Raw genomic sequence first — 11,461 nt, forward strand, 5'->3', positions numbered from 1 at the left:
GACCTTAGAACTGAAGAAGCTTCTCGGATGAGAGGTGAAACGTCTTCAAGCAACTTAAAGAAGTGCAGACGCTTTTCTTTGCAAGCTCCTTTGACTTCATCATTAATATGCAAATTGTCCTGACTTAATAGATTTAATGCAGGTAACATGCTGTGCAATAAATGGTTGTGCTTATCAAATGATCTATTTTTTGTAGGCAAATAATTTTCCATTTTCTTTATCATTTCTTTCTTGCACAACAATGTAGTTTTCTATAGTATTTTATTATGAAGTCCACATCTATTAGAAATTTTAATTAACTGCAGTAGAAAAGTACACCCTTACTGCCTCCATGGGTATTAAGAGGGAATTAGCAGCTGTGTGCTGCTAATTAAATGAGTTAATTTGCATTTGATTGGACATCCCTGCAAAGGACAAACTGACAAAAAAATCCAAGAGTTTCATGTCTGAATCTACAGGCTTAAGTTTGCAAGCTAAAGGCGACAGTTCATGACAGTGCAGTTAAAAAAGACTGAGCAAGTATGGCTGGTTTGGAAAGGTTGCCAGAAAAGAATATAAACTTTAAAATGAACATTGTAGCATGGCTTATTGTCGCAAATTTCATTAACAGTTCCTTAACAAATCACAAGATTTCTGGAACAATGTCCTTTGAACAGATGACACCAAAGAGGCATCTGGGCTTATAGTACAGCACCACATATGCCAGAAACCAAACACAGCATATCACCACAAATACCTCATATCAACAACACGGTGGAGGAGGATTGATGATTTGGGGTTGTTTTGCAGCCACAAGACCTGGGCAACTTGCAGTCATTGGGTTAACCATGAACTCCTCTGTATACCAAAGTATTTAGAGTCAAACGTGAGGCCATGTCGCAGGATCTTAAGACATTAGTATATTAACAAAGGCTTGCAAACTTCAGTGACCTTAAGAAGATTTGTAAAGAAGAGAGGGCCAAAATTCCTCTTCAGCAATATCAGAGACTGATAGGGCCATACAGAAAATACTACTTGAAGAATTGCTGCTCAAGAGGTTCTACAAGCTGTTTCAAAGGACTGCAGAGACTCCTTTGAAATGTATATTAAACGTACATCTCCACAGTCTTTTTTAGCGTGTCTTTGTTGTAACGCACACTAAAGTCCAGCAGGTGGCAGTAATAAGTATAACGTCGAATGTTGACAACCTTCCGAAATCCATCAAAGAAGTATGACAACCAGGTTCAGTCCGTTCAGCCAACTAGACAACATTTTGCTGTCCGGAGGTAAACCAGGTACGTTAACCAGGTACATCATAGCTTAGTTTTACAAGAACACCGTTCTACAACTAGATCATTGTAATTTGGGCGGGTAGTTATCCAAGGCGAGAACTTTTTTAGCTTGACTTGACTGCTGTTACTAGCAGAGAACCTACTAAAGCTAACGTTAGCTTAGCCATCCATTAATTACCCCTGACAAAATGTAGCGTTAGTTTTCTGTTAGAGCATATCACTTTGTCCTTAGCGCTATTGTTTAGTTCGGGAGCTTGTTACAATGTTGTCGCGAGTGTTGTAGCTGTAATGAAATATATGTGTGGTTCAATGTGTGTCAGGGCGAATACAGGATAAAAACGAATAACTCTTCTTTCTCTGTCGGAAAATATTGAACCGTTTTTTCCCGTGCTGTTATTATTTGCTTCATTTTACTACGTAATATGTCACTATGCCACCTGGGCAACCCTAAACTCATGTTGTCATTTCTGTTTCTTCCAGCTGTGAGATTTTTTCCCCTCGATGGTGCCAGGAACCTATTTGAAAACTAACAGAGCTGGAACAAGGACATACACTTCGTAGTCCAGATCTTCTTTCTCTCTTGTTTTCCACTGAAGACAAATGAGTCATGGATCAAGCTGTTGTGGACAATCCTGTTACCCTTGTGATCAGGGCTCCCAACCAGAAATATGATGACCAGACAATCAACTGCTACCAGAACTGGACTGTGGAGAAACTCAAAGCTCACCTGTCTGATGTGTACCCGAGTAAACCTGTAAGTATCTCACCCTTATTTAATCAAAGCTGTTGATGTAAGAGGTTGACTCCCTCTGATCATGGTAACACTTTCCTACTTTGCTTTTGTTATCCAAACCAGCTGATCACTGTTATTGAAGTAGGAGCAGCAGCTGCTGTTGTAATACTACTACTGTATTTGTTTTGATGGCATACAGTAATGCAGTAGTTCTCAAACGTTTTGGTATGCTTCACTTCAGAGGTTAGCAGAATTGTATTTCTGGCTATTTTAATCAAAAATTTACAATTTAAAAAGAACGATTAAAATTGAATTTTAATTAAATGGAAACTATTGCATCAGCAAACTCTTGTTTTTGTTATTCCCTTGTAATGATTAAAAAAAATCATTACACTCATTCAACTTCACATTTTTCTTCTGGTCGTTCATGCCCCACATTTTGAGAAACACTGCAGTGTTGGGAGATAGTTATGTGGTTAGAAAGATACTCATAACATGGAACAAGTGTAACAAGTGTTTTCTTGCCTTTTTCAGTTAATAGTAATATGAATGACACACGCAATATGTTGGAGTTACAAAATCAACGAACACACTGATACATAATGGTGCTGTGACATGTATTCTGCTCCATATGCTGCAGACAGTGACAGTATTGCAAACACTGCAGTGAAAGCCGCTCTGCTGGACAAACTGTGTATTGATATCATTACCAGATTTTTTTCTGCATTATGCTACACATATCAGGCAGGAAATGGCCTGCATACCCCCGTGTGTTACATATGAGTTTCACAGTTACACAGTTTTGAGAATGAATTGCATTTTTTGTTGTTTCTGTTGCCTTTTAACTGTGTTTTGATTTTTAGCTCTCACACAGTCTCAACCTTCATTTTGCTTTGCTTACTTTTGCTTTGTGAGTTCTGCTGAGTTCCCTCATGAGTCATATTATGTCACTCAGTTGAATAATCACTGAGTGACATAGATCATTAACCTTGATGTTTTTTCTGAAGGGAAAGAAATGAGGTTCTTTGTAGCTGAAAGAGCCTTGGAGGCTGTAGATTTGACGTCACAATGAAGGGAAGGCGTTTATATTCCGGCTTTATTGTGCTGCTAATCTGACTTTGCTCTGCTTCCTCTGTGCTCTCGGCTTGTTTTGATGCAATCAAATTAAATACATGGGAGCAAACTGCATTCTGATAAAGCTGTAGAGTGTTCATCCAAATGCCTGTACATTTTTGTGTAACTCAGGGGGAAGTTATTTCTGGAAATCTCAAAAAACAAGAAAATACTTCCACTTCCAGTTGTAAGATGGCCAGGATCTAAAAGAGAAAATGTGTTTTTTAACAACTGTAGAGTGAATGCAAGCTGTAAGAGGATCACACTCTGACCTTGTTGTAGTCAGGAGAGCTAAATCCACTCTTAAGACCCACTTATCCCAATTGAGGTTACTACAAACCAATCCTTATCACTCATTCACAGAAAGTTTCTGCCCTTTAATGCTGTGATCATGTACATTTAACCGTTAACTCTGTTTTATTTCAGTATATGATTGTATTTCTGGCATCTTTACCCTTTTAAAAATGTAAAACAAAACTGAGCAACCTAGATTCTTGGTGTTGTTCATTATACATAGGCTTCCTTCTTTGACCCAGTTATCGTTATCCTTTTTTTTTATTTTTAGAGCTCCAAAGACCAGAGGCTGGTATATTCTGGAAAGCTCCTGCTGGATCATTTTACCTTAAAAGATGTGCTCAGAAAGGTAAGTTTGTGTAGTTATAGGCATAGGATTTATTAAAGTCCATGTAGTTTAGCAAGTCTACAGCACACAAGATTTAAACTGCCTGATTTACAAAAATGTATCAGGCAATTGTTCCTTACTGTGTTTAAAATTTCAACAAAAGAGTCTCTCTGCACTCAAAGTAGAATGGAGTATGGTGTGGAAGAACTTATGTAGCCTACACAGAAACACCTTCCCACACATCTGAGATAAACTGGAATTGCACTCAAAGGACACTTTATTAGGTACACCTTGCTAGTACTGGGTTGGACATGCTTTGGCATTCAGAACTTGCATAACTCTTTGCAGCATAGATTCAACAAGGTACTGGAAACATTCCTCAGAGATTTTTTTTTTTTGTCCATGTTGACATGATGGCATCAAACGGGTGCTGCAGAATTGTCGGCTTTACATCCATGATGTGAACCTCCCATTCTACCACTACCACCCTCTACTGGACTGAGATCCAATGACTGTGGAGGCCATTTGAGTACAGTGTCACTGTGCTGTCCTGTCTAAGAAACCAATTTAAGATGATTTGGGCTTTGTGACACGGCACATTAATCTTGGTGGAAAAAGCCATCAGAGTATGGGTACACTGTGATTGGATGGATATGATCAGTACTAATACTCAGGTTGGCTGTGGTGTTTAAATGTTGGTACTAAGGTTCCCAAAGTATCACCCACACCACTACGCTACCACCAGCATTAGCCGGAACTGCTGATTAAAAAGCGGGGGAAAAACCCTTTCTTTCCCATTCTGATGCTCAGTTTGAACTAAAGCCTGATTGCATGCCTAAATACACAGATTTGCTGCCGTGTGATTGGTTGGTCAGATATTTGCATTAACAAAGATCTGTACCTAATAAAGTGTCCAGTGAATGTAGTTTGTCATGCTTATGTAATCTTTATTTATTTCACTGGAACATTCGGTGCTTGTGCAAACAAAGCCTCCTTATACACAATTACTGGATGTCAATGAGTCTTCATGTTGATTCCTGCAAAATTAGGCAACTCTTAGGTTGACCCATTTTTCTGCTATCGGCACGAAGTGACTTCACTTTTGTATTTGTTGCTGTGAAGGACTTTTCCTCCTGGTTTTCTTTGTGTAACCTGCAACAATGATTATGCAACCATAGGTGGCACAGCAATGACAAAGTCTTGAGGGGAAAAAAGTTTTAATGTTCATGTTGATCTTTTTTAGGTAAATTCAAGTCTAGTGAATTGATTTTTGAAAACGAAAAACTGGCCGACATATCATCACTAAAAAGAGAGTAGAATGGAGGAGGGGGCAAAGCAAGACAGTGTGTACAGGTATATTGCAGCTCTAATGAGACTTTATTGTGTTCCTTCTTTTTATGTTGTTCTCTTTTAATTGATTTTTTAATATGTTTTATTACCTAGTGTTCCACTTTTTTTTCTCTTCTTCATCTCTAGGCCACTATTAAAGTAATGCATTTTATAATGGGCTTTCCTATAATTGCATGCTGTTTTGTAAAGAAACTCAATATGTTCAAATATTATGTAGGTATTATTAATATGTTTGTGTTTGAGCAGGAACATTGCAAATCTTAAATGTCCTGTCTCTTTTGTGAAGTTGTCCTTAGCCAAAATAGGCAGCAGCTCAGTTTGCAATAGTTATGCAGCAGTAAATAAACAGCATACAAAACATGCATACATATAATGTGTACATAAATGGGGAATGGCATACAAAAAAAAACCAATCGTGTATTTGTTTCAGTTATCACAGGTTAAGCTGGGATGCTGAGTTACTGCTGATTTGTTTAGAAACAGTCGCTTCCCTCGTGTTAATTTTGTCTTGTTTAAACCTGAAAGCAACATTTTAAGTTTTCCAGCACCTGATTAAGGTATATCTAGATAAGTAATTAACAAAGATAGTAACTTGGAAAACTCTTTTGAAGGATTTAGATCTGTAGCCTTGTAGAAAAGCTTAATGTATAGTATTCTTGTCTTTGCATTAATCTAATAAAGCAAATGTCCACAAAATAGATTTAGAAGCGCTTTGAAGTGTTCTTGAGGTTTAAAAATAACAAGTCCAAAGAACATGCTGCACTTAAGCTGTGTTTAATAATGAGCTCTTATTGGCTTCTACAGCAGGACGAGTACCATATGCTCCATCTGGTGTGCGCCTCACGAACCCCTCCCAGCTCCCCAAAGCCCACCCGCAGCTGCAGTAACAAGCCCCAGGAGAGCACAGCCCGTCCCACGGTGGGTCAGCCGTGTGCTTCTTAGACCTTGCATTTCATTTCATCATCGCCATATTTTCTTTCATCAGCTCCCTAACTGCTGTAATTTGCAAATCTCTGGAGATTTAAAAACGTCACTTGCCTTTGTGTTTGGACGAGCAAGAAACTAGAACTTTTTTTTTCCCCCCCTCTCTGGTTACAGGCCCCTCAGAACTCCAATGGAGTTGGTCAGGATAGCCACTCCTCTACGGGAGGGAGCAGTGATGGACTCAGACACCGAGCTGGATCCTTCCCTTACCACCAGATGTATCCACAATTTATGTACAGGTAAGCTACTGAACTGCAGTGCAGGTGTGAAGGGTAGTTCAGGAAACTGTTTCCCTAGACCAACTAATGATGAAAATAGAAAAACAATGCAAATACACCTGCTTATAAACTTCATTATTAAGTAGTTTTAACATGTTACTCAAGACACTTTACATAACAATCTTAATGATTTGGACTTGGCAACTTTATGCACATTGCGTCTTAAATTTTGTCAATCAAATTAGTGCTTGCATCCTAATCCTTTTTATGCTGGCAAAGAGAAACTACCAGCTGTACTTATTTATGACGATTAATCAGACCCCGCCAAAGTAAAAGACACTGTAGAACCTTCAGCACCACTTATAAAAAGGCTTTTTGAGTGTGTGTGTATATTTGAGCCTGTATAGATTGGAAAAAAATCCCAAATAAATTAAAACTTATGCAGAAATCAGTAAAAACCCAAATTTACTGATATATAATGTTGTCATGTTGAGTGTATAAAAACTTCTCCCAACAATCCTAGTGAGGTTGTTTACACATGGATGAATTGTTCTGGTTTAGTGAGGGTGTGTTTTCCTGCTATGTCTGGCCATGTGATAAACAAAAGCATTGGTTATATTTGACTGAATAAACAGTATTAACGGTAATAATTTGATTACAATGCTGATGTTTTTCCTTTGGCTCTGACTAAAACCTCTTCTCCAAAAATGGAGAATGTCACTGTTTTCGTATTGCACCCTCTTTTTCCAGCTGGAACCAACACTCTGCTCAGTCGATGCCTCCCGCAAATATGCCCGCTTATTACAACCCCATGACACTCATGTGGTGGCAGCAGCTGTATGCCAGGCAGTACTACATGCATTAGTAAGTCCATTTGTGTTTTAGTCTCTCCATTTAAAAACACAAAGGTTTTTAGGACCGTGTTCAAACAGTGTTACCACCATCTGTCTCTCATCCTCTAGTCAGTTACTTGCCGCCTCCTCTCAGCACCTCAGGCCCGACCAGACCTCGACCCAGTCTAACCAGTCCCATCCCCAGAGTCAACGACCCCAAGTGGGTCGCCACGGCAACCCAGAAGTCCAGATGAATGCCCAAGGAGGGGAGATCCTGAACGAGGAAGAGCTCAATCGGGACTGGCTGGATTGGGTGTACACATTTTCACGCGCTGCCATCTTACTCAGTATAGTCTACTTCTACTCGTCCTTCAGCCGCTTTGTCATGGTGATGATGGCCATGCTGGTGCTTTACCTGTGAGTTTACTTTAAACATGTGTTTTAAATGCCCGTCATTACAATACAGTGACCCGAACTACACTAAAACACTCTTCAAACTCTGAAACTGAAATAAAGCGTATTTGCAGCACGCGCGGTGACACGCTAGCTTTAACTGGGAGAGTTTACATCTTGTTGGATTCTGGTATTGTTTAATATAGTGGCTGACAAATGACTCAAAGGTGCTTTTATCGCTACTTTCTTGTGGTACCAGAATGCTACATCGTTCCAGGCGTAGGGAAAAACAAGAAAATGGATATTTTAAGAAACAGTCACATAAATTATCGAATTTATTTTCTATATACTCTAAGAAATACTCGGAAATCTTGCCTGTCTGTACTTACAGTAGTGTTTGTTCTGTTACTGCATTGTTGGGTCTCATGATTTTGTTAGTGCCTTTTTGGATTTGTACTTTAACAAAAGGCACTAATTGTGGGTGATACTCGGTCTCATCTCACATCGAAATTCACAACAATAGATAAATGCTTTTCTCCGGAAAGCATTTATCTTTAAAAAATGGTTGCCTTTACAATGAAGGCCACAATGTTTGAATGCTCTCTGATTAGAGCGATTTCCTGTGTCTTCACGCGGCGCTGCATTGAAGATTCTCTGTTGTGTTTCCCCTAATATAACTGGAAAGAAGTACCTGAATTTTAAAGTTATGAAGACTCAACAGAAGTTTCAATTTTTACAATGCATTAATTTTATATATTTTGCCTTTATCTTAACATTAAAGGCTCTTAGAATTTTTATAAAACATATTTTGTAGACACGACAGGGATTTGTTATTTTCATACCACACTATAAGTACCTCAAAGATTACTCAAGAGTATAATGAATAATAAGTTGATATGACCAACACTGTGAAACATTTGTAATTTCTTTTCTCGTTGTTTCTGCCTGCAGGCATCAGGCCGGCTGGTTTCCGTTTAACCTGGAGAACGAACTTCAGCTTCCCGGAGACGGAGCCAATCAGGATGATGCCGAGGGAGAGCCACAAAACCAAGACTTACAAGAAATGGTAACTGTCTCTCTCATCCACTGGTGCTTTCCTCAGAACTGATTGGATTCTTATCGGTATCATTTATTTTTTATCTGCAGTATAAGCTGTGAAATGAAGTACCAGTTTCCAGATAGCTGAACGATATAGTACACCACTCTTCTTTAATAACTCATAACAGTGGTATTGTATTGTAGATTGCTCAATTTAAGAAAACAACAAAGATCATGAAAATGAGGTCAATTGGGGTCAATCACAGTTTTTTGACATTTACTTGATTTCAGATGGTCTGTTATTTATGTTGTTGTTTTAATTAGGTTAGAAAAAAATGTAATTTGCCAGTCTAGTGGAAGGGAAAGATGAGCTAAAAACACTAAAATGGCATTTTGACTTCATAAGGGAATGAAGAAATGTTTTTTAAGTATGTAGATAAAGTGTGGGGCGTTATGCCTGAAGCTAATTTAGTGGATATCTCATTTCACAGTCAAATATGACTCATATATTCTTGCCTAATCTTGTGCACTGAGCGTCAGGGAGATATAATCTCACTTGATTCTTGTAATTTGACTTCCCTCGTATAGGAAGGAGTGTTGGATGACGGTTCTGATGATGAGGATGGGGAAAGCGGAGAGGAAGGAGCGGAAGATCCTAACAGCGCCCCCCACACAGGCTTCTTGTCCTCCACATGGTCATTCATCATAACCTTTTTCATGTCACTCATCCCAGAGGGGCCACCAAACGGCGCTAACTGAACCACAAGCACTATGTGCTGCCACAGTTCCCCACCGAAGCATTTTCTTTAAGAGGAGGGTGAATATCTCTCCAGGTTAGGGAAACTCTTTCTTTTACAATGCAGTGTTACAGTTTCCCAATAGTCTACGTGAAACTTTGAGCAGAACCACAGCAGGCCGATTTAAAAAAGGAAAAAACGGCAATTTTACGTCAAGTTGTTTTGTTTGTCTGAACAAAGACAAATATTTTAAACTAACCAACGAGAAGTTTGTTCACGGTGTATGAATTGATTGCTATCGACGGCATGTAAACATAGGGACGACAATTAACTGCTGCGTTTTTGGCACCTAAATCCTTATTTTTTCTTTGTAAGAAGCCATTGTTGAAATAGTTGTTTTGCTCGAATTGTAATGAATTATTTGTAATTGTCGTTATATTACAATAAGACATTTTAAAAGAGCCACGTTAGTGTAAAAGCTGAATTTCAGTGATTAATAGTGAATCATGTAGCGCCTGTAATACATGAGTTATTTTGGCCCAAGACTTTATGAAACACATTTGTACTGTGTTTAAGTGAAACCCAGTGATGCTGGCTGGTAACGTGTGATTTTCTTGTTTGTTTGTTTTTTAAGGAGAAACGATGCTTTCAGACAGTCTCAGATTACTGAATGACAGAAGAAATTATTATTTTGACTGAAGTTCTGGCTGTTGAGAAGACAATAAAAAAAATCTCACTGTTTTTTGATTGCTGTGCGTCTCTGGATTTTCTGAAAATGACCAATTCTAACGTTTATTAAAATCCTTTTTATTGTAATTTAATCACGTGGTTATTCGTTTCTACCAGGTCAACACAGGAACACAAATAATGACTGAGAAGCATATCCTGAATTTATTTTTCACTGGGCTACAAATTGCAATACATTTTGTAGCCGGAAGATCCTTTTTTTTTTTTTAATAAAGAGAAAACTTGAAGTGAATACTTACTGGAATGATTTATTGTAGCGTCTGCTGTGCAAGCTCTGGTCCGGATGCATGGGCCTGAAACAGTGCTGGGCACATGCTGCTCAAATATAATGCTCAATCAGTAGAATTAAAATTACTGTAACCATTCATTTAATAACCCGAATAAACTGCTGGGACTGTGATTTCATTTCTGGCAGTACTTCAAAGTGAAGTATCTGAAATCTTTTCCATGACATGGTTTCTTGCGTAAGACATTAAAGCTGATGTACACTCATGAAAGAACATGATTAAAAATAAAGTCCTGAACTAATAATACACATTTGCCCTTCCCTTGTCAAACATATTGTCAAACTGTCCTTTGCTCAGTTCTTGTGCTGTTCAATGACACATCTTCAAGAGGTTTAACCTCTTTCCTCCGTGTCTCTTTTCTTTCTTTGTAACATTAAAAACAGGCTTATTGCGCGTCGTCCTTCATTCAGCGGGCACAGATGCATATAGTGTATTCATGTTGACTTGTACTTTACCATGAAGGAGAACATGCACAGCTGAAATGTCACATAAGGCCAAGTTTTAGTCAAACCAAATTATTAGACCATAATAAATATGCATATCCACATATCTCCACCTATTCCGGATTGCACCTCTCTTTATGCTGACCTTGCACATGAATTTATAGCTTGCAAGAAAACAAAAATGCATTTTATTTGTATTTTAACGGGCTCCTAGAAACTAAGTGGAGAAAAAGGAGCTTATTAGTCCCCAGAAGAGGTTTAATTGACCAATTAAGTGGTGAACCCACTGCTGTGTGAACTATAAAACTGAAGAAGTGCCTGCTGTATTTGTCTGCAGTGGTTTATAACAGATCTCTGCTGCCACCTTTTGTCTTCAGAATGAAAAACATCCGGTTGTCTTCAAAAACTAAAAAAAAAAAAGACTTGTGTTGATGCTCGAGAAAGCAGTTTGAGCTCGTTTGAGCACTGTGACGCCTTTTCCTGCTGGATGGAGGCATTCTGGTCAAAACGGGGGCAAAACTGGTCAGTAACAAGCTTTGTCATTTAATGCTCAGTTGGTACAAAAGTGTGCAAAACAATATCCGCTTCACCATTATACCACCAGCAGCAGCTTAAACCATTAATACAAAGCATTATGGATCCATGCTTTGATGTTGTTTGTGCCAAATTTTGATCCTACTAACCGAGTGTGG

The 11,461-nt window shown here is 38.5% G+C and overlaps 1 protein-coding gene across 2 annotated transcripts; it reads left to right on the forward strand.

Moving 5' to 3' along the window:
- The first annotated feature begins 1,163 nt into the window (after positions 1 to 1,163).
- LOC102289800 (homocysteine-responsive endoplasmic reticulum-resident ubiquitin-like domain member 2 protein) lies at positions 1,164 to 10,113 on the forward strand. Of its 2 annotated transcripts, none has more exons than XM_005927644.2 (9): positions 1,164 to 1,274; positions 1,752 to 2,025; positions 3,683 to 3,760; positions 5,894 to 6,007; positions 6,188 to 6,312; positions 7,042 to 7,155; positions 7,254 to 7,541; positions 8,469 to 8,583; positions 9,144 to 10,113. In XM_005927644.2, exons 2-9 carry the CDS (start codon positions 1,879 to 1,881, stop codon positions 9,312 to 9,314), a joined length of 1,152 nt encoding a protein of 383 aa, XP_005927706.1. In that variant the 5' UTR covers positions 1,164 to 1,274; positions 1,752 to 1,878; the 3' UTR covers positions 9,315 to 10,113. The 2 variants fall into 2 exon arrangements, with proteins under 2 accessions (XP_005927706.1, XP_005927707.1); XM_005927645.2 differs by having other exon boundaries at positions 1,205 to 1,287.
- Positions 10,114 to 11,461: the final 1,348 nt, after the last annotated feature.

Source organism: Haplochromis burtoni, unplaced genomic scaffold, assembly GCF_018398535.1.
Source record: "Haplochromis burtoni strain Fernald_Lab_line unplaced genomic scaffold, NCSU_Asbu1 Contig_90, whole genome shotgun sequence".
In the NCBI taxonomy this organism is placed as follows: Eukaryota; Metazoa; Chordata; class Actinopteri; order Cichliformes; family Cichlidae; genus Haplochromis; species Haplochromis burtoni.

Bases quoted from the DNA above. Each gene is read 5' to 3' on its own strand.
- LOC102289800 (XM_005927644.2), top strand. From the start codon at position 1,879: ATGGATCAAGCTGTTGTGGACAATCCTGTTACCCTTGTGATCAGGGCT. The intron at 6,008-6,187 runs GTGGGTCAGCCG...CTCTGGTTACAG, and splicing joins AGAGCACAGCCCGTCCCACG to GCCCCTCAGAACTCCAATGG. The intron at 7,542-8,468 runs GTGAGTTTACTT...TTCTGCCTGCAG, and splicing joins GCCATGCTGGTGCTTTACCT to GCATCAGGCCGGCTGGTTTC.